Genomic DNA, 21,582 nt, shown 5'->3' with positions numbered 1-21,582 from the left:
AACCCATTTTCATTAATATAAACAATGTCATGAATTTTTCAGCTTTATTAATGAGGCCACATGTCTCTTAATTATAACTCCCAGAGGTATCATTCACTTTGAAAAGCAGAGGTCCACGCACTGAGCCCTGTGGCACTCCACACTCTACTGGTGATCGGGGCGACATCTCTTTATTGACAACTACAAATTGGAATTGGTCAAATAAATACAATTTAAGCCATGCATGCCAGTGCATTTCCTATAATGCCAACATAATTTTCCAGCCTATTCAAGAGAATGCTGTGGTAGATGTTATCAAAGGCGGCATTGAGGTTGAGTAACACCAGTAAAGAGATAAAACTGTGATCAGACAACAAGATCAAATCATTTGTAACTGATAAGAGCAATAATGACAGAGACTGACTGAAATAAACTGGTTTTATTGACGATTTCTTTGGAGTTTACATTTAGACACAGATTTTCTGCAGTGCTTTTAAAATAAAACTGAAAAAAAAATTATGCCAAATGCAGTCTTAAAGCTGCACTGCAAAAATTACTTTCTTACTTAGTATTTTTGTCTTGTTTTCCATAGAAATATAAAAAAAATCTTAAATCAAGATTTAATCTATTTTTTAGACAAAAAAAACATATTTAAGTAAATTTGTGTTTAAAACAAGCATTTCTGCCAATGGTGTGAAAATTATTTCTTGAATTAAATGTTTAACAAAAAAGTTAACTTAATTAAAGATTTTTTTCTTACACCATTGGCAGATATATTTGCATGTTTTAAGCATACATTCACTTAAATTGAATATTTTTGGTCTAAAAACTAGACTTATTTTCTTAGGTCATTTTGATCATCAAGATTACATCTTGATTTAAGAATTTTTAGATATTTCTACAGAAAACAAGATAAAATAATAAAAGTAAGAAAGTCATTTTTTGCAGTGTGAACATTTGAAAATTAAAGAATATTCTAATTTCATTTCCATAATTTCTATCATTATTACATTCTGACATGATCAGTTCACAGGTGTGAATTTGTTTGGCACATCCTGACTAGTCCCAGAAAAAAATGCTGAGATTGCCTGGCGTGGCTTCAACATCTGTCAAAATGATCACAAATCCCTGAAAAAAGTAACAACTTGGCATCAGGACTGTACAACAGTAAATCATTTAAAAACCACAAACATCAATGCAGAAGGTTTCAGCTTCAGTAGCTGACACAGCTGACACAACATGGGGTGATGGTCTGATATGGCTAAGGATCCAGTCCGGATCCGCAAAACTCCAGCAATATATAACCACAGAACAAGAAGATATTTGATTCCTCAAACAGTCTAACCCTTGTGGTATTACAGTACTGGCAGTCCAAACATTTATTTACTGATGCTACACTTACAGAAACCAATTAACAGAGGACTTTCCTGAAAATGCAAGCATACAGTATAATACAACAATGATGTAATGGGTTTTGATAAGGTCTTCACACCGTTCTATTGTGTCAGCATTAAATAAACCTATAAAGAGCAAACACAACACAAACAATGCACTTACGTTTTTAATGATCATGTTAGTATTAATCAGACTGAAGTCCTTCAGCACAGGTAAGGCAAAGCCAGCCTTCAGCTTCTCTAAAATACAAAGTACACTTATTCAGAATAAAACTTACATTTGTTTTAAAGTAAAATATCAACTAAGTAATCATTTATTTGGTTGGCAAGAGCATTTACACAACCTAAAGTTGGTTTATAACAAATTCTGTAGAGTATAAACTGAGTGTATATATAGAAATTATTACCATTTAATTTTGGAAGTACAAACATGCTCATTGCCATCTTTATCGCTTGTTCAAGTGGTGCTGTCTGAATAATGACAAAATGAAACCTAACATTATTACAGGTTTATTATATGATAAAAAAAATAATAAGAGTAATTCGTCTTGTTGTAAATTTCACCTTGAAATCACCAATTTCAGATGATCCAAGATTCAGAGTTAAACTTCATGCATTGGTCAGGGCAGAAGACAGAGGTTTACTAAGTAAATACTTAACAATCTTTTAAAAAGATACATTTTCTCATTTTTTTCAAAGATCTATGGAAAATTAAATTAGACAATACCAACAATTATTTTGTGATAACCCAGCGAAAAATAAAGACCGCTATAGTATTTCAAAACAGCACTAAAACTCACTTGTTCATTTTAATAACTCCGGTCAGGCGTTTGTTTTCAATCTGAGGGTTTCCACTGAAGAAGCCGTCCTGCAGGAGATTCAGAGATTCAACACTGTAATAAACTGAAGCTTTGCTGATCTCTTTAAAGGCAAACACACTACACTACACAACAAAGGTTTCTTGTAATTTTCCTGTTGTAGCAGTGGTCATAACTGAGCAAAAAACAACATTGGTACGGTACAAAAACTATAAGACCTCAGGTCAAGAGGCAGTCAAGACCAACAGCAAATAAACATTTTCACACATAAATTCATGTGAGAACTTAACCAGCCTTTCTCCATTTATTCATCTATACTATTTATCAGTGGCGGTTCGTGACCGAGGGGCGCTAATTCAAAATAAGTGTTTGGAGGGTCATGTGTGTGGTTTCTTTTTTCAAAATATGTGTTCTGCGCGTCAAGACATCCTGTGTGCATCACGTGTTTTGTCAAAATAAATGCCTGCTGCACACGCATCAAAACCGTTTATGATAAAAGAGACGTTCACAAAATACACACAAGACACTCCCTTAACAGTAAACTCTGATTATGAGATTATGCGAGTATCTGGCAAACGCGAGCGTCTCTTTTATTATAAACCCTTTAGACGCGTCTGCAGCAGGCACTTATTTTGACAAAACATGTGATGACCACAGGATGTCTTGAGGTGCAGAACACATATTTTGAAAAAGGAACCACACACATGTTGTCCACCGATTAAAGTCACCGGCTGCCACTGCTATTTATACTGCCCAGATAGCAACAGGCTCCAGAGCGGATCCGGTATGGTCGGCAGCTCAAGTGTGGAAACTGTACGTCCCAGAGTATATTGCTATTACAGTCATGTCTTGTGTTTCCCCAGGCTTGTACTCTTATTTTGAAGTTCTGTATCGTCATTCATGTCTGTATTTCTGCCTAGTTCTTTTGTTCATTGGTCCACATGTTGATCGTTTCCGAGGTGTGTCTTGTTATCTTGTTTACCCACATGTATATATTGCCCTTGTGTTTCAGTTGTCCTTTGTCGAGTATTGTTTGCTGTCATGTGTTTTGTGTCCTGTGTTCCGGTCTTTGTTCCTGTTCTGCTTTATACGCTTTTGGCTTTTTATAAACAAACTTTATTGCATTTGGACCCGCTGCCTTATCTTGCCTGCCTCACTGTGACAATTGCTATCTGGGTGGATCAGTTCCACATTGTCATTTAATGGTACACGGTAATACAAGATCATGCGACAATAATATCAAACTGGGTCTAAAATATATCAGCATCTGTGACCTCGAGATCGTATCACATGGCAGTGCACTTTAACATGCATCACCAACTGCACCAGCCAGCAAAAGTAAGTGTCTGCAGGGAAAGGACAGGACGGAGCTCCTTCGTCCCTGTCACACCTCCTGGGGTTATTGTTGGTCTCTGGTAAGTATCGGTGTAAATAACTATCCTTCCATGTTAAGCCTTCGAGGTACACAAGATGAGTTAACTTTGACTCTGGGTACAGGTAAGTAACAGTTAACGTTATACTTCTCCACTCTAGGTCTTCAGACGACACAAGGTAAGTAAGCTTTAGCTTGGGGTACAGGTAGGTATCGGTTGACATGGTAGTTCTCCCTCTTAGTTTTCCTTCTCTGTGTCTTTGGTACAACACACACAATGGTAAGTATATTTTCTTCTTAATATTCATGTTGCTCACCCCCTGTTAAACTCGTTTGTTTCCCATCCTTCTGATCGCTCAGCAAAGTCCTCCAAAGCCTCCCTTGTCCTGCTTTACTTCTGGGTGTTGACTCACCGCTTCGCCCGTGGTGCTTCTTCCCCAAAAACATACGTCCAGTTCACTTGTAATGGTTGCAATACTTCCCAGACAACGACTACTCCTTCCTTTCATCCTTCTCAGCCCCACACTCTTTCTGCTCGCTCCAAGCGTTCACCGAATCAACGGGGCCTACGGACTCTTCAGAAGGATCGTGTTGCTGCGCCCTTGGCGGAAAGGGGTTTACCCCGGAAATCAACCGCTCTTTCTGTGTTTTTGGATGTCCTATTTATGTGTCTCTTCCTTACTGCATTGCCCAATCGCGAATCGCCACGTTAAATGATATCACCTGTTTCTAATAGAGCCCCGTTTTAGTTGCCATGGAAATCCAGGAAGTAATTGTGTTTGGAAATCACGGTCCGGGCGGAACCAATCTCCATCACTTTAGTTCCGCCCTATAAAGTCACCCCGTGACACTCGCGTCATTGTTTACTTTGGGATTTGTACCTTTTGCATATGGTTAAAGAGCCACACAGATCCAAAATCGAAACTTACCTTTATTGCAGTGTGTCATGTAGCTGTCCATCAATGTAAACAACGTGTAAAGTAGTTGAACCAAAAAGTGCACGATTAATAAAGTTATTGGCTTCTAAAGTAGGGAGTCGACTCTGCATCGCTGAAACGAGTCGTTATAGGGAGTGAGTCTTCTTCCTGATATTATCCACGTCACACAAACTTATCCACGTCACATGAGATACTAATCTCTGCCTACAGACTTGCCCGAGAGAAACGAAAACTATGACCCGCCCACAGCTAGGTAGTGTGTGAGTGTAAACATCAGCTCACGCTGTGTTTTCAGCTTGTGTTGTTTTCACTACCAAAGGAGACTTTTTCAAGGAGGGATATACTAAACGTGTCTAGCTGTGAAGAATCAGTGGTTAAAATTAATTTTTATCGGAGGGATTTAGACGTTTGGCAATGAAAGGGGTTCAGTACCCACTTTATTTGGAACAACATGCGTCTCCTAACCACAAACTGTAAGTATGATTATAGCTACATACTTGCTTAAAAGATGGTTATCGTTGTATTGTTTGGATTAATGATGAATGATGTTGTGTGTTTAAACTGTTAATTTACTGTCAGAGAGTCACGTTAGCAAACGGCTAACGCATGCTCATTTACGGTTTTGTTATGACCCGGTTAGTTTGCTTAAATGAGTGTAAAATTGTTAGTTTCACTCGTTGTTTGTATTGTTTGGATTAATGATGAATGATGTTGTGTGTTTAAACTGTTAATTTACTGTCAGAGAGTCACGTTAGCAAACGGCTAACGCATGCTCATTAACGGTTTTGTTATGACCCGGTTAGTTTACATAAATGCTTAAATGAGTGTAAAATTGTTAGTTTCAATCGTCGTTTGTATTGTTTGGATTAATGATGAATGATGTTGTGTGTTCAAACTGTTATTTTACTGTCAGAGAGTCAGGTTAGAAAATGGTTAACGCATGCTCATTTACGGTTTTGTTATGACCCGGTTAGTTTACATAAATGCTTAAATGAGTGTAAAATGTCTATATTCGTTTTTATTGCTTGGATTAATGATGAATGATATCGTTGTTTAAACTCTAACTTATATACTGTCAGAGTCACGATAGCAAGCGGTTTTGCTATGACCCGGTTAGTTTACATAAATGCTTAAATGAGTGTAAAATGTCTATATTCGTTTTTATTGCTTGGATTAATGATGAATGATATCGTTGTTTAAACTCTAACTTATATACTGTCACGATAGCAAGCGCTATGACCCGGTTAGTTTACATAAATGCTTAAATGAGTGTAAAATTGTTAGTTTCAATCGTCGTTTGTATTGTTTGGATTAATGATGAATGATGTTGTGTGTTTAAACTGTTAATTTACTGTCAGAGAGTCACGTTAGCAAACGGCTAACGCATGCTCATTAACGGTTTTGTTATGACCCGGTTAGTTTACATAAATGCTTAAATGAGTGTAAAATTGTTAGTTTCAATCGTCGTTTGTATTGTTTGGATTAATGATGAATGATGTTGTGTGTTCAAACTGTTATTTTACTGTCAGAGAGTCAGGTTAGAAAATGGTTAACGCATGCTCATTTACGGTTTTGTTATGACCCGGTTAGTTTACATAAATGCTTAAATGAGTGTAAAATGTCTATATTCGTTTTTATTGCTTGGATTAATGATGAATGATATCGTTGTTTAAACTCTAACTTATATACTGTCAGAGTCACGATAGCAAGCGGTTTTGCTATGACCCGGTTAGTTTACATAAATGCTTAAATGAGTGTAAAATGTCTATATTCGTTTTTATTGCTTGGATTAATGATGAATGATATCGTTGTTTAAACTCTAACTTATATACTGTCACGATAGCAAGCGCTATGACCCGGTTAGTTTACATAAATGCTTAAATGAGTGTAAAATTGTTAGTTTCAATCGTCGTTTGTATTGTTTGGATTAATGATGAATGATGTTGTGTGTTTAAACTGTTAATTTACTGTCAGAGAGTCACGTTAGCAAACGGCTAACGGATGCTCATTTACGGTTTTGTAATGACCCGGTTAGTTTACATAAATGCTTAAATGAGTGTAAAATGTTAGTTTCAATCGTCGTTGTTATTGCTTGGATTAATGATGAATGATGTGTATTGATGTTGATAATGTCTTCTCAGTAAATCATGTTAGCATGAGGTCAATACATGTTGCACTGTTGTTGGTCTGTGCCACCGATCTGTGGTCTGTGAGACTGATCTGTGATCTGTGCAAAGACACTGTGTCAGTTGACCAATCAGAGCAGAGTAGGCTACTGAAAGGTGGGGTTTAGGCAGACTGAGTCGTTGAACGGCTTCACACGAATCGTTTGGGGATCTCTGAGAAATGGGGTAATTTTAAATTTATATTTTGAGAAAATTACAGTGTTTTTTGACCTTGCAGGCATTTAAACCTGTTGTCCGGGACTTATAAATAGTGATAGGATGCTTAAAATTGTCATCTTACTGGCTCTTTAACATGTACTAATACACACTTACTGTGCGTTCAGACCGCCACCGGCGAGAGCGTCAATAAAAGCAGTGGCTGCCCTGACAACGACGCTAAAGAAAAGTTGTAGTGGACGCTCTGACGCTCGAATGCATTCTCTGAACTCCTCTCAGGCGGAGGTTTCCGCCTTCCGATTGGTTGCCTGTGAACATTTCCACCTTCCGATTGGTTGCCGCCGAACCGCGTCATATCTCATTACCATAAAGTTGAGCTGATTTCAACTCTCCTCGACGCTCACGCTGTACATGGCGCGCCGCGCCGCTGCTCGCCGGAGTTCGCCGCCGGCTCTCATTGAAAATGAATGACTTCCGGCCACTTTGACGCTCTCGCCGGTTGCGGTATGAATGCACAGTTACACACCAAAGGAAATGAAAAATCATGAATCTGATAATTGGTGCTCTTTAAACTCACCACATCCAGTCTGAAAAGAGGTATGAGGCTGCCATCCTGTTTAACAGCAGAGAACTTTGCTGAAGCCGGTACATGAACGTCCAGCTCTCCTGGATTGAAGAAGAACAACGGTGTCTCGCTGGCATATAACAGAACCTGCATGTCTGTGTCTGGATATAATGTGGCAAGCTGAATACAAACCAAAATCCACATTATTTATCTGAAAACAGTTAACGCTCTCTACTTACACAAGCAGTCACACGTTTAGGGTCACTTCACTCATTCTTGATTTTTTTTCCATTATGGAAGACAAATGGATCCATTGGAATCCAAAATCAAACTCTTATTTGATCATCTTTAGTGTCGTCACCCTTTGTTTCTCTGTGTGTGCGTGTGTGTAAAATGACCTGTATTTACTGTATACTCACCTGTGGAATAAAGATACTAAACTGCCGGGTGTTTAGGTGGATTGGCAAACTCTTTGGTATCTATGATTGACACAGTTCAATATTTAATTATTATTTCAAATTATTTCAAATTGACTGATTATTAATATTATTTTCACAATTGTCATTATTTATACAAATAAAATATTGTAATTTATCTATATACTTATGTTTTTGAATAAAAACCTGATAGTGATGATCTATATAAAAGGTTAGCTGTTATAATATTTTATATACATTATGCTAAGGATGTCATACCCATTTTAAAGAAACGTTTCCTCACCATGTCATCTTTAATGTTTATCTGAAGAAATCCAGAGCTGAAGTATGAATATGCTGCTGAGTTAATGAAGAACTCAGATACACCCAATGAGATCATGTAGTCGTCTGTGTACTGCAGGTCAAAGTCGTGAGCATAGAAAGGCGGTTCAGACGGAGAGTTTCTGCTGTAAAACTCACCCTGTCGCATCAACAACAAACGCCATCATTATACAAATCAACAGATCTGAGATGGGAAACATATTCAAAATCCTTACAGACACAAAGAGGAGGCTGTGGCATTGACAGGTCTTGGCCTTCCATCATTGTATGAATTTGACAAGTGATAAAATGAAAGAATCATCAGAAATGCTTTACTGGGCTTTACCTTTATTTCCAATTGAACGTTGTCATTTGTCACAAAGGGAGAGGATGTGAGAGGGATGCTCAGATATATATACTGATCCACAGCTACATTGACTACAAAAGATAACAAACATTGAAAAAGAAGTACTTTGTTTTTAATTTCATAGCCAATTACTGTACATTACAGCTTCATGATATTCACAAAGGCCTACCAGGATGTTTTTAATGTATGTAATGTATTAAGTATTGAGTTAGGATTTAAGTCCAGAATTATATGATTATATTCAGCACAAACTAAATCCCCAAAAGATGGTGTGGTGGTGGTAGCTTCCACATTTTTAGTCAGAAATGAAATGTGCTCACTAATCAGTTGCCTTGACATATAATACACTTCTGTAAAATCAGCACAGAAAAGGAGGAAAAGTTAAGTCAGAATGTTGTGCTTTCAATAATGTTTTTAATCAGTATTACTACATGGCTCTCTAAAATGCGTGATTCTGATTGGTCAGTCAAACATTTGCAGGTTTGTTATTTCCAGTTATTACACGGCTCTCTGGAATGCTTGATTCTGATTGGTCAGTTGAGACATTTGCAGGTTCGTTCTTTTCGAATAATAACCGCTCCAAAATAATAACGCATAGCCGGTACTACTTTTACGAGTAAGATCGCTCCGCGCCAATAAAGATAAATAAAGATTACTGTTTGTTTGGCGCCATCTTGTGACAAACACTGGACAACCACGACAAGACACAGAGAGCTTACTGAGACTGAACTTGACAAAATAGAGCATGACAGCTACGAAGCCAACACACAAAAAAATACAGAATGGGCATTAAAACTTCTCAAAGACTGGCTAAAAGAGAAAAAAATGGAGACAGACAAGTATGAAGCAGAGGATCTTAATAAGGTATTACGATCATTTTATGCATCTGTGCAAAGTTTCGCGGAAGGATAAAAATGTTAATTTAAAACAAATATGCCAATAAAATGTTTCAAATTCATATTCATGTCCAGTTTTTTTTCTTATGTGACAAGTAGCCGTGTAATAAGCGGGATAATGTAGAGTCAGCCGGCAGTTATCGGGAAATAAGCCCCTTCAGTGTGATACAAGACCCTCCGCTTCACGTCGGGTCCTGATCACACTGTCGGGGCTTATTTCCCGATAACTACCGGCTGCCTCTACATTATCCCTTACATAACAACCGCTCAAAACTAATAACACACAACTGCAAATCATTTTGACAGGTACAGATTGATATTACACAAAGTTAAATATAAATATGTCTTTTAATAACATATATGACAGTATATTTACAAATGTTTAAACCAAATAGAGTGTGTTTGTGACATTTGAACGTTTTGTCTATTTTAAAACCAAAAGTAAACAGGTTTTTTTCTCGGAAGGTCTACATTTGTTAAAAATGATCACATAAAATATTTCAAATCAATATTTAATGTTCCTTACCTTACTTATGAGGTGAATAGCTGTGTAATAAGCGGGTATAAGCCCCTTCAGTGTAATACAAGACCCTCCGTCAGATCCTGATCACACTGTCTGGGCTTATTTTGGGATAACAACCTGCTGCCTGTACATTATCCCGTTTATTACACGGTATTATTATTATTATTATTATTTCTGCTATAACAACACTGCAAAAAAATGATTTTAAAGAAAAAAATTATTTTCAAAATTTTTGTCTTGTTTCAGTAAAAATATCAAAAAATTCTTAAATTAAGATGCTTTTTCTTGATGAGCAAAACGACCCAAGAAAAGAACTCTAGTTTTTAGACCAAAAATATAATTTTTATAATATTTAAGTGATTTTGTGCATAAAACAAGCAAGAAAATCTGCCAATGGGGTAAGTAAAAAAATCTTGAACATTTTTCTTAAACACTAAATTCAAGAAAAACTCAAGAAAAATTTGCTTACCCCATTGGCAGATTTTTTTGCCTGTTTTATGCACAAAATCACTTAAATTTGATATTTTTGGTCTAAAAACTAGACTTGTTTTTTGGGGTCATTTTGCTCATCGAGGAAAAGCTTCTTAATTTAATTTTTAGATATTTCTACTGAAAACAAGACAAAAATACTAAGAAAATATTTTCTTGAAAATCATTGTTTTGCAGTGAACAATCTGCCTGGCTGCCTGCTCCTTATTGTTTCCACACTTCCATAAGCCATTTCTCTGTCTCTGCTATTTCAAAAGGTCATTCATCTCTGTCCCCCATTGGCTGTTGTGAAAGTACTGATGTTATTTTTCTGATTTTAAATCCATCATCAATTTGCTTGTGGGCACATCAGGAGATGTAAGAAATTGAAAACATCAAACATTACATGATAATCTGAGCTGAACATTGAAACCAAAATTCTCGCTAAAAGAAAAGTCGTAGTAAATTTGGGCTAAAAAAGTATATTTTTTGTTATCACTAAACACTGCAAAAAATGAATACTAAATACTTACTTAGTATTTTTGTCTTGTTTTAAGTACAAATATCTAATAATTCTTAAATCAAGATGCATTGTCTTGATGGGCAAAATGACCTAAGAAGATAAGTCTAGTTTTTAGACAAAAATATCAAAATTAAGTGAATTTGTGCTTAAAAAGCAAAATAATCTGGACATGAAAAAATCTTGAAATAAGTTAACTTTTTTCTTAAACACTAAATTCAAGAAAAAGTTTCTTACCTCATTGACAGATTTTTTTTGCTTGTAAGCACAAAATCACCTAAATTTGATATTTTTTTGTTTGTTTGAAGACTAGACTTATTTTCTTAGGTAATTTTGCTCATCAATAAAATAAATCTTGATTTAAGAATTTTGTATATTTGTATTGAAAACAAGACAAAAATACTAAATAAGAAAGTATTTTTTTGCAGTGAAGTAACTAAAGTGTGATGTGTGGGGAGGAACTCTTGTCAGTACCTGGCAACTCCTGTAGACGCATCTCTACATCATCAATCACTTGTTTAATTGTTGGGCAAATCTAAAGCCAATAACAAAATCTCAATTTACAAGGATAAAAAACAAGAAGTAATTGTGTAAATTTAGCATAAATGTCTTAAATCATGACAAACCTGTTCACGAATCGTATTTACGATTATTCCTCTGATTTTACTGACAAACGGCTTAAACAAAACGCTGCAGGAGAACACGGATAAGTAGAAAGTGTTAATGCACATTACATTTATCCAGACACTTCTATCCGAAACAACCTGAAGTGCATTACAAGGTATACATTTATCTGTATCTGTGTTCCCTTGACCCATAACCTTTTGGGCTGTAAACACAATACATCCACCACTGAGCTATACAGGAGCACACAAAAGACTTGGTTTACTGGACGCACCTCGCTCCACCATGAAACGTCACGTCTACTCCTCCAACATCATCAGTGCAGGAGACGGAGGAGATGAAGAGGCGACCAGACTCATCGTCACTGAACAGCAGGAGCAGATTGATATTGATGTTGTACACAGCCAGATCAAATGAACCTCCATCGTTACTGTAGACAGACACAGATAGTAGCTCACCTCTCTGCTTCACTAGACTTCACATTCATTTATTAAATATCAAACAAACTCAGGCGTCTCATCCATTTACTTTCTGTCCTCAAGTTGCATAATCAGATAAACACAAAGACTTGACTTCCAACAATCAGATTATTTCACAAATGTGTCATCTGTAGCTTAAATTTTCATACATTGTCATGACTGATACAATTTTAATATAAATTACCACAAAACTGTGAATAGTTTTAGAAATAAAAAAGTCCTTGTTTAGAGTGTGCATTTGTAAAGTGTTTTGATATGCAGTCTAGTGAAAGTGATATCACAGATGGGAATGTATCAGACTTGGGTGATTGGCTGGTCCACTTACATGAGTCCAAAGTGTGTCGCCCAGTTACCTGTGACAGCCAATGACAGCTGACTGACCATCACAGATACACCTGTACCCTCTACAAACTCCATCACAAGATCTGACATGCTGCTCTGCCTAATCCATATACTGTAAAGAGAAACAACACAGCAGTTTATAGTTCATAAACAAAAGAATTTTAACACAATATCTATACAATATCAGATAATGCTGAAAAGTAGGAGCTACTGGTGATTTTTGCCAGTATCAATTTCAGGTCTTTCGGGATTCTATGGGAACTGCAAAACTTTACACACACTTCTTGTCAAGTCTTGCTTTTTAGAGTTGTGTTTCGATGTGAACTTAGATACAGAGGTTGAGATCTTATCTTCTTAAGTCTTACATAATCAGGCTTTGAGAATATTATGCACCAAAAATATTTTAAAGGAAAAAAACAAAAGAAAGAAAAAGTTTACAGTTTATCTGCATTATGTTTTTACTTTCTTTCAACTAAATGCCCCCTCCCAGTCTATAAACAAGAAAATATATATAAATATAATGTATTAACACATGTGGTATGTAATATATGTGGTAACCATGTTATAAGCAGAATAATTGACTTTGAATTATTTAAAAATATTGCACACCCGCTGTGTAACTGCCTCGCATCATGCCGCATTACCACCTTGGGTGTGCATTATTTTCTTATAATTCAATGGCCCGTCGTTAATTATTCTGCTTTTACCATCGGTTCCACGAACATTGGTCTGGTTCCTATTTTTAAGACATTTGACAAGTTATAATGCATACCCGTGGAATACAGCATTCAACAGACCTGTGTTTTTTATAACTAAAAATACACTATAATTATTATAAAAATTTACATCAGTTAAAGTTTAAGATCATATCTCAAAAAAAATCCCCACATTTGAGAATACACTGCAAAAAATTATTTGCAAGAAAAAAAATCTGACAAAAATGTTTTGTCTTTTTTTTTAGTAAAAATATCTAAAAATTCTTAAATTAAGATGCTTTTTCTTGATGAGCAAAACACTACAAGAAAATAAGTCTAGTTTTTAGACCAAAAATATCAAATTTAAGTGATTTTGTGCATAAAACAAAAGCAAAATTTAGTGTTTAAAAAATGTTTTATGCTTACCCCATTGGCAGATTTTTTTGCTTGTTTTATACACAAAATCACTTAAATTTGATATTTTTGGTCTAAAAACTAGACTTATTTTCTTGTGGTGTTTTGATAATTAAGAAAAAGCATCTTAATTTAAGAATTTTTAAATATTTTTACTGAAAACAAAACATCATTTTTTGCAGTGTAAGAAAATGCATGAACTAATGTAAGGGGAGGAGAAGGATAAATATACATTCATGCAGTCTTCAGAAGGATTTGGATAAAACAGGCATACAGTACACGATCAGAGATATACTTTCAACTCACTGTATTGTGAAAGTTATGACATGTCGTGGCGACACCAACTTCAACACCTAGCTCTGCACTTTGTGTATGGCTTTACTCCAATTCAACTCATATCTCCTAAATACCCAATAAATATGTCAAACAATTATGCCTGTTAATTAAGTCTGTTAATAAATCTCTCTCACATTATTCTTTTGACAAATGTAACCCAGGCCAGCACTGAAGCTTTTGAGTTATTTCATTATCATTTCACCCTTTAGCTTTCTTCTCAACTGGATTCAGGTGTAAGCCATCATTTATAAAGCGTGCATATGCACAGAATTGATCGTAAAGTGTGCGTACGCAAAAATCCACTGCAACGTTCATATTTACAAAAACTTGTCTTTGACGTAGAAAGGTGGACCACTTCATGGTCTGAGCAGATGTTCACAATTTTGCTTGTTCGATTTCTGCAGGTTTTTGAAAAATATAAGCCATTTTTGCTGTAAGATTAGGCGGAGATCTTAGACTGGTCGGCTGCACACAATTTCAAGATCATTTGTGATTTATACATATGAAAGTGAAGCGCATTTTTTGTGCGTTCTGTCATTCAATAAATCACACTTACAGGCTTTTGAGAAATGATTGTAATCACATAATAACCATGGTTAAACCATGGTTAGTGTACTAAAACCATGGTTTTGCTAATAGTAAAAAAAAAATGGTTACTACACTTAAAAAACAACAAAAGTTAATTTTCTTAAGAGTATGCAGCATTTTATGCCCCATGTGTTTCTTGGCTTTACTGTTTTCCTTTCATCTGGTGGTTTCCAGGTCAGGGCTTGGGTGTGGACTACTCAGATCTACTCTCTAGGTATGTGAGGCATTGTTTTCCTCATGTCCAGAATACAAAGATATCTCAAGGCCATTGTCTTCTGTGTCCATCTGGCCTCACTATTTTCAACCTTAATATAATGTCTCTAAAATTATTTCAGTGGCAGAACAACTCTTAAAGAGATGCTACTGCCGCTGCAACCTGAGCAGCTACAACCACACTTTGTAAGTTTTGTGTTAAGTAGGAACACACAGCCCCCGCCCATTGTTTGAGTAGGATTGGAGCCAGCACCAGGAATGCCCAGGAATGCCCTAAGCAAAAACCTTCCCTCTTTTTTAGATAGATAAGTTTGTTAAATGAATGATTACACTTGCAACCACCCTCCCTTCATATTCTGACCCGTACCTTCACTTGAATTTAAACATGTCTTTGTAGTTTTACACTCCCGCTGACGTCATTTTAGTTTCTAACACTTTTATTTGGTTGGTATACTTGCTTTGATAAAGTGTAGTCTACAGTGCCGATCAGGATGTCCAACTTGCCGTGGACATCTGGGATTTCAGTGCTCTTCAGTTTCTGCTGTATCCACACAGACATCATCTGAGACCCTGAGAAACACACACAACATCACTTTACACAGCACAACACATGGGTACTTACTGTGTGTATATATATATATATATATATATATATATATATATATATATATATATATATATATATATATATATATATATATATACAATAATATATAACTGATGTACCGTTTCTATAAATCTGTAATGGATCTGTATAATGCTGCTGTGGACTTTGTGTCTGATTCAGGATCAGTTACTGGCTCGAAAAGATACTGTTGAATTTGGTATTTCTTGTAAAGGTGTCAAGTCAATAATACCAGTGTGTGCTTATAAAGTCTTACAGAACAAACAGCAGCTAAACTGAGTTTTTAAAAGCAGATGATATCAACTATAAACTTCAAATATGAAAGTTTTCCTAAACACGCCAAGCATTTTGCTTCAATGCCACATTTATTAGTCCATTAAACTCTGGATTCGATTCATGAGGTGAAAAGCACATGTTTAAAACTGAATTAGATATACATTTTAGTCAGATGATGCAAAGTTTATACTGTTTGTGTTGTGAAGATCTTACCGTCTGTCAAACTCTTTTGTAACAGTTGAACTTTTAATGCTGGATAAGCTGCACATGTTTGTGTTAACATCAGTAAGAAGAAAACAAACAGCCGCATCATTCAGCTCCTGTTCAGACAAAAACATCTCACACAGTTTCACTCATATTCACGATTTCATTCAAATCTTAAAGAGCTCAATAAAATATTTGATACATGAAGAGATCACTGTAATTATTGAATACCAAATCTGACAGTTTAGTTTTAAACCAGTTTTTCCGTTTTAGTTAATACACCAGTTTACATGAACTAACAATAAACTAACAATACTTCCATGGGACAGATTTTGAATTTCCTGTTTGTTTAAGGCTTCTGGCCTTAAATTTAAAACATCAGCCTAACACATTAAAACATTTCTTTAATAGTGAAGATGTTGCCTATCCATCTGAGGAGGGTTTTAGGGCTGGGAAAAGATTAATCGCGATTAATCGCATACAAAATAAAATGTGCTGTGTGTAATTATTATGTAAATACACACACATTCATGTATGTATTTAAGAAACATTTACATGTTTATATATATTTATTTATATTTTTATATATTCTATATTCTATATAAATAAAAACATTGATATATAAATAAATAAAAATCTGACATGAATATATGTATATATACACAATAATTACACACAGTACACACACACATATATTATGCAAAATTAACTTTTATTTTGTATGCGATTAATCGCGATTAATCTTTTCCCAGCCCTAGTAATAATAAAAAATTCTGCTGTGTTATTAAATAAACCAATGCTGTTTTTTCAATGCAATGCTGGGTTGTTTGTTTCAACTCATGGTTGAGTTAACAACAACCCAGCAAGTGCAAAATTTGTCATTCCTGTAATATTTGTGTGATTGGGACAGCGCATGATGCTTTTGGCTACTAAAAGCAGATTTATTGCACAAGTTAGTTTTGAAATAAGAGATTTTGTTTTCTGGTCATCATGATTCATGTTTTATATTCATTCATATTTCTGTTTAACTCGTGTAAGTTACCTGCCACCACTTTAGGTTTCTTCTCCTTGATGTTATTACTATAACAATTACATTAAGTCATTTAGCAGACGCTTAATAAGAAAGACATAGATAGATCGTGTCATTTTACATTTTGTTTTCTCATTGTTTTTTCTATTTTTAAATCATTGTCCCTTGGGGTTGGGGTTAGATTTGGGGGTTTTAGATTTCTACATGTTTTCTTCCGATTTTAAAATAATTTTCTCTTGGGGTTGAGGATAGAAACCAAAAAATAGAAACCCAAACCACAAATATAACCCTAACCCCAGGGACAATTGGTAAAAAAATAGCCAATACATAAAATGATACGAAAAATAAAGTCATGCTTATATATTCCAAAGATAAACACTGATAAAATACGAATACTTAAAAAAAATTACTTTTATGTAGAAAGTAAAAATACTTACGCCTCTGACCACGACTTGCCTTAAGATTGGGTTGTAAAGACAGACTGTAAAAACACTGTTTCCTTTTCTCTATTGCTGTTTGTTTGTTCTTTCTCTGTGCTCTCACTTTTGTTATTTTCCTACATCTCTCTTCCTGTCTCACTGGTACCATTCTGCTCTGAAATAGCTTCAATTAATCAAGATTAGTTAGGAATATATTAAAAAGTGACAGTCAAAGTCAAGGATAAACTTGCTGTTAGGTGTAATATTGTCATAGCTAATATATTGCACAAACCTTTGATGGAAAGTAAATATGACATACGACTGTAAAAAATAGCGGTAAAAATGTGGTGCACAAGTCAAGAGGTTGAGTCTGATTCACCCACAATCACGCTGTCCCATTTACCAAACTGTATTTGGATGGATGGGACAAAATAAAACCACCTAAATCTGAAAATAGAAACATGATATTAGCATAATTTTGTATCAGTAGTACTTCATATTCATGTTTCCATTGAAAGTTTGTGCAATTGATTAGTTATGACAATTTTATGACCTTATTATTAAGACTAGCTAAAGCTAATGTCATTTTCCTCACCTCATGTTCTGCAGGGTCAACTTCCTTTTTGATGCTTGCCCCACCCACCTATGTGATGTCAGACCAAAGAGGACATGCAATTTTGATGACGTGGTGGTCCCATAGGGTTTAGCCAAAAAGTTGTTTTATTTTCAATCATCAAGCGAAGATTTTTCAATCACTGTCTCATTTGACCTTATGTCCCAATCACCCTTAATTCACACTTTAGGTTAATATTAATATTTACTAATACATTTTATTGGCATTAACTGACATGAACACATGCTAATAAAAGCTGTAAAACTATATTACTCATTGTTCATGTTAGCTAATGCATTCACATATGTTCGTGAATGAAACTTTATAATGAAATGCTGCTGTTTTATGTTTTTAAAGTAGATATGTTTTACTTTTTTATCATTTTTGTGATCTCAGTTCACAGTTGAATGGTGCAGTCACTTCCTTAAATTACAGAGAACTGATACTGAGACTAAAACACATTTACTTTTCTGAAGACCATGCTGATGTATTTATGTGCATGCGTGTGACCACAGACAAACAACACATGTTAAACCTCCTGTATAATGACATTTCATTTAAAGCACTTATTATGTTTCATACTCCTAAAACTTATAAATTGTAATAGGTTTAAGTATAATATGATTGTAGTAACAGCATTATAAATCTAAAGATAAGAGACTCATAGAGATGTACAGTATACAGACACTGATGTAATGCAACAGTGATGCTGATGAAGAGAGACTGGACAGTTCCATGATCTGTATAGAGTAGTTCATGTTTATAAGCACTAATAAACCGTACAGAATAGCAGTGGATGATACACCACTTTAAACTAAGTCCTTTTGAAGATAATGCCTTTTGAGTTTGCTATAAAGACAATTTATTGACAATTACTTGTTTTATGAATAAATATGCCACACAATCTTATGATAAGATCTCAAAGTTGATTTCAATCTTTGTCATGATCATACTCAGTCAATATTAAAGATAACTAGATTATATTTTTACAGGATTGTTATTTACATTATACAAAAACTTTAGCTGGGTTTTTACAGCTATACAAACAACACAAAATCCTTGCAGTAAAAAAAATTCTAAGCTTTTTCCCTTAATAATATTTAAAAACTGTCCCACCAATCTTTTCAAATATATCTATAAAATGCAAACAAGTGAGTGGTATATGAAGAAATAAAGACAGAAAACATACCTGAAGTTTTCAGTACAGTCAGGTGTGTGAAGGAAAGAGGCACTGATATGTAATTTCATTTCCTTAAAGGCTTTAAATAAACTGAAATTCAGTTCCTGATGTGGGTGTGTTTCTCTTCAACAACACGAATAAGAAATAATTTAACAGAAAGACACTTTCACACACACAAAAATAATCTCTCATGACTCTTAACTGATTGACTGTGAGCTGCTGTGTGTTTGATCTTAACCTGCCCTCTTGTCTCTTTATAATCTCTCATCAGCATCATTTTAATTTTTTCATAATTTATTCACCCTCATGTTTTTCTAAACCTGTTTGAGTTTTATAATTTGATAAACACAAAAGAAGATATTTTGATAAATGATGGTAAGCACACAGCTGATTGTAACCATTGTCTTCCATAGTATTTGTTTTTCCTAATATGGAAGTCAAAGTTTACAAATTAGCTGTGTGCTTGCCATCATTTATCAAAATATCTTCTTTTGTGTTCATGAGAAAAAATTAATTCATACAGGATTACAACAACATGAGGATGAGTAAATGATGACAGAATTTTCATTTTTGGGTGAACTATTCCTTTAACAGTTCACCTGTATACAATTCATGTTCAATTATTTTAAATCCATTAGATTTTATTTCTGAATAATTTTACTTGTAAGCTGATAGAGTTGACAAAAATTTAATTTAATTCTTTTCCAAGGGCTTGGATTCTCCCCTGTTCCCTTCCACCTGGACTCAGAGACCTGATTCCCTTTATTTTCTCTCTCAGTTTGCACCCAGGTCCTTGGCTGTTTCTAGGACATATTTTGCCAAACCACTGCCCATGCACAACTATAACCAAAAGCAACAATGTCAGCCGAAATGTGTTTGTGCTGCTCAGGATACTGAGTTTATTTACGCTAAATTTTGTTGCTTTATAGTCCAGGGTCACTTGTTGTGATAAATCTACTTTATTATCCGTCCAAACAAAATTGATCAATGCTTTAGTTGTCTTGATTGCTATTATCTCTCTTTAGACGAATGTGTGGCGTGCAGTGTTTGTTCACAAAGTAACATCATCAGCTTAGTCTTTGCGGATTCATGTAAAAGAGGATCTTTGTGACAGCACTGCCATCTGTATGTGAAATTGTTCAAACTTCTTAATTTTTCACTATAACATTGTCCAGTGAACATAGCCTAAGACCCCAGCCCTCTGGGTCCCTGCCACTGTGCGTCCATGGCCACTGTTTGTTTCTGTGCACCACACGCTCTGTTGTCTCGTGTCTTGACTTGATCTCAAAGAGCAATCACAGGCAAGTGCCGTACTGTTGCTGAATGACATCAAAACCTTCCAGTAAGGTGCAAGGGGGTCCACACCCGAGGAGGAGGGACAGACCCCTTGTCAGTAACACCAGCGGGGGGGTTTTAAAGCAGATAGCATCGACTTAGCCGCAGGGTACTGAAGTATACAAGGAATGTGCCAAAGATATATGGTATAGAAAAAGGGGCACTACGGAGATCATACCTCACCCAGTGGGGGAGCGCGTATGGAATAGACCATGGTCTCACCTAATGTTGTTACCCTGGAGGACCCGAGCTGACACTGGCTCTACCCGGAGGTTGTAAAACCGGGCGAACGTGTTAGGTGTCGCCCAACCTCCAGCTCTACATATGTCTGTCAGGGTGGCGCCCTGCGCCAGCACCCAAGAGGAGGCAACACCTCTAGTGGTGTGAGCCCTCACTCCAAATGGGCACGGCAGCTCGTGGGAGTTGTATGCCAAAGTGATGGTGTCCACAATCCAGTGCGCCAACCTCTGTTTGGAGACAGCATTCCCCCTCTGCTGTCCTCCAAAACAGACAAAGAGCTGGTCAGAAAGTTCCGTGTGTAATTCAGGTAAAGGCGTAGCGTGCGTACTGGACATAAAAATGACAGGGTTGGGCCATCTCCCCCAGAGGGGAGTGCTTGCAGGCTCACCACCTGATCCCTTAAGGGAGTAGTGGGAACCTTGGGCACGTAGCCGGGCCGAGGTCTCAAAAAAACACAGGTGAACCATGGCACTCTGGAGAAACAGAGAGCGCCTGTAGGTCCCCCACCCTCTTAATAAAAGCGAGCACCACTAAGAAAGCGGCCTTCATTGTAAGATGAGAAAGATCAGCTTCTCTCAGGGGCTCGAATGGAGCCCTCTTGAGGCCCGAAGGACCACTGAAAGGTCCCAAGAGGGGATGAGGCGCGGTCTGGGCGGATTTAACTTCCTCGCGCCTCTTAGGAACCTACAAATCAGGTCATGCTGCCCCAATGACCTACCCTCAATATCGAAGTGATATCGAAACAACGTCGAGGGAACGACAGAAAGGGAACATCTGGCATGCTGAATAATTCACTCTTTGACAGTAGATGGCGCTCAACAGCAGAAATTCAATTGTTACCATGGTTACCGTAAACAGTAGTAGACATGCAGGCTTCAACAGCGCTTTAATCAGTGGCGGCCTGTGACTTAACACTATAAACGCTACACTATAGTAACCCAACACTATAAACGCTAGGAATTACCCAACAGAATGACCCAATATGTTTAACCCACTTGTTGGGGGCATGGCAATCAAAGGGACAAAGGGGGATGGACATGGTCAGAAACA

General features: G+C 36.2%; 1 protein-coding gene across 3 annotated transcripts; it reads right to left on the bottom strand.

Moving 5' to 3' along the window:
- Positions 1 to 403: 403 nt before the first annotated feature.
- Positions 404 to 19,102, bottom strand: LOC135782678 (bactericidal permeability-increasing protein-like). Of its 3 annotated transcripts, XM_065293131.2 has the most exons (17): positions 17,760 to 17,831; positions 17,183 to 17,348; positions 15,725 to 15,831; positions 15,069 to 15,180; positions 12,348 to 12,476; positions 11,818 to 11,973; positions 11,546 to 11,609; positions 11,394 to 11,454; positions 8,492 to 8,583; positions 8,129 to 8,305; positions 7,828 to 7,887; positions 7,421 to 7,588; positions 2,174 to 2,241; positions 1,938 to 1,980; positions 1,781 to 1,844; positions 1,537 to 1,613; positions 404 to 1,107 (listed from the first exon to the last, which is right to left on the bottom strand). In XM_065293131.2, the coding sequence occupies exons 3-17, from the start codon at positions 15,822 to 15,824 to the stop codon at positions 1,039 to 1,041; spliced, it is 1,440 nt and encodes a 479-aa protein (XP_065149203.1). In that variant the 5' UTR covers positions 15,825 to 15,831; positions 17,183 to 17,348; positions 17,760 to 17,831; the 3' UTR covers positions 404 to 1,038. The 3 variants fall into 3 exon arrangements, with proteins under 3 accessions (XP_065149203.1, XP_065149201.1, XP_065149204.1); XM_065293129.2 differs by lacking the exons at positions 17,183 to 17,348; positions 17,760 to 17,831 and adding an exon at positions 18,967 to 19,102; XM_065293132.2 differs by lacking the exon at positions 17,760 to 17,831 and having other exon boundaries at positions 17,202 to 17,361.
- Positions 19,103 to 21,582: the final 2,480 nt, after the last annotated feature.

This window comes from Paramisgurnus dabryanus, chromosome 15, assembly GCF_030506205.2.
Source record: "Paramisgurnus dabryanus chromosome 15, PD_genome_1.1, whole genome shotgun sequence".
Taxonomy (NCBI): Eukaryota; Metazoa; Chordata; class Actinopteri; order Cypriniformes; family Cobitidae; genus Paramisgurnus; species Paramisgurnus dabryanus.
Note: the sequence above shows the minus strand (reverse complement) of the source record. Positions and strands in the feature narration are given on the sequence as shown.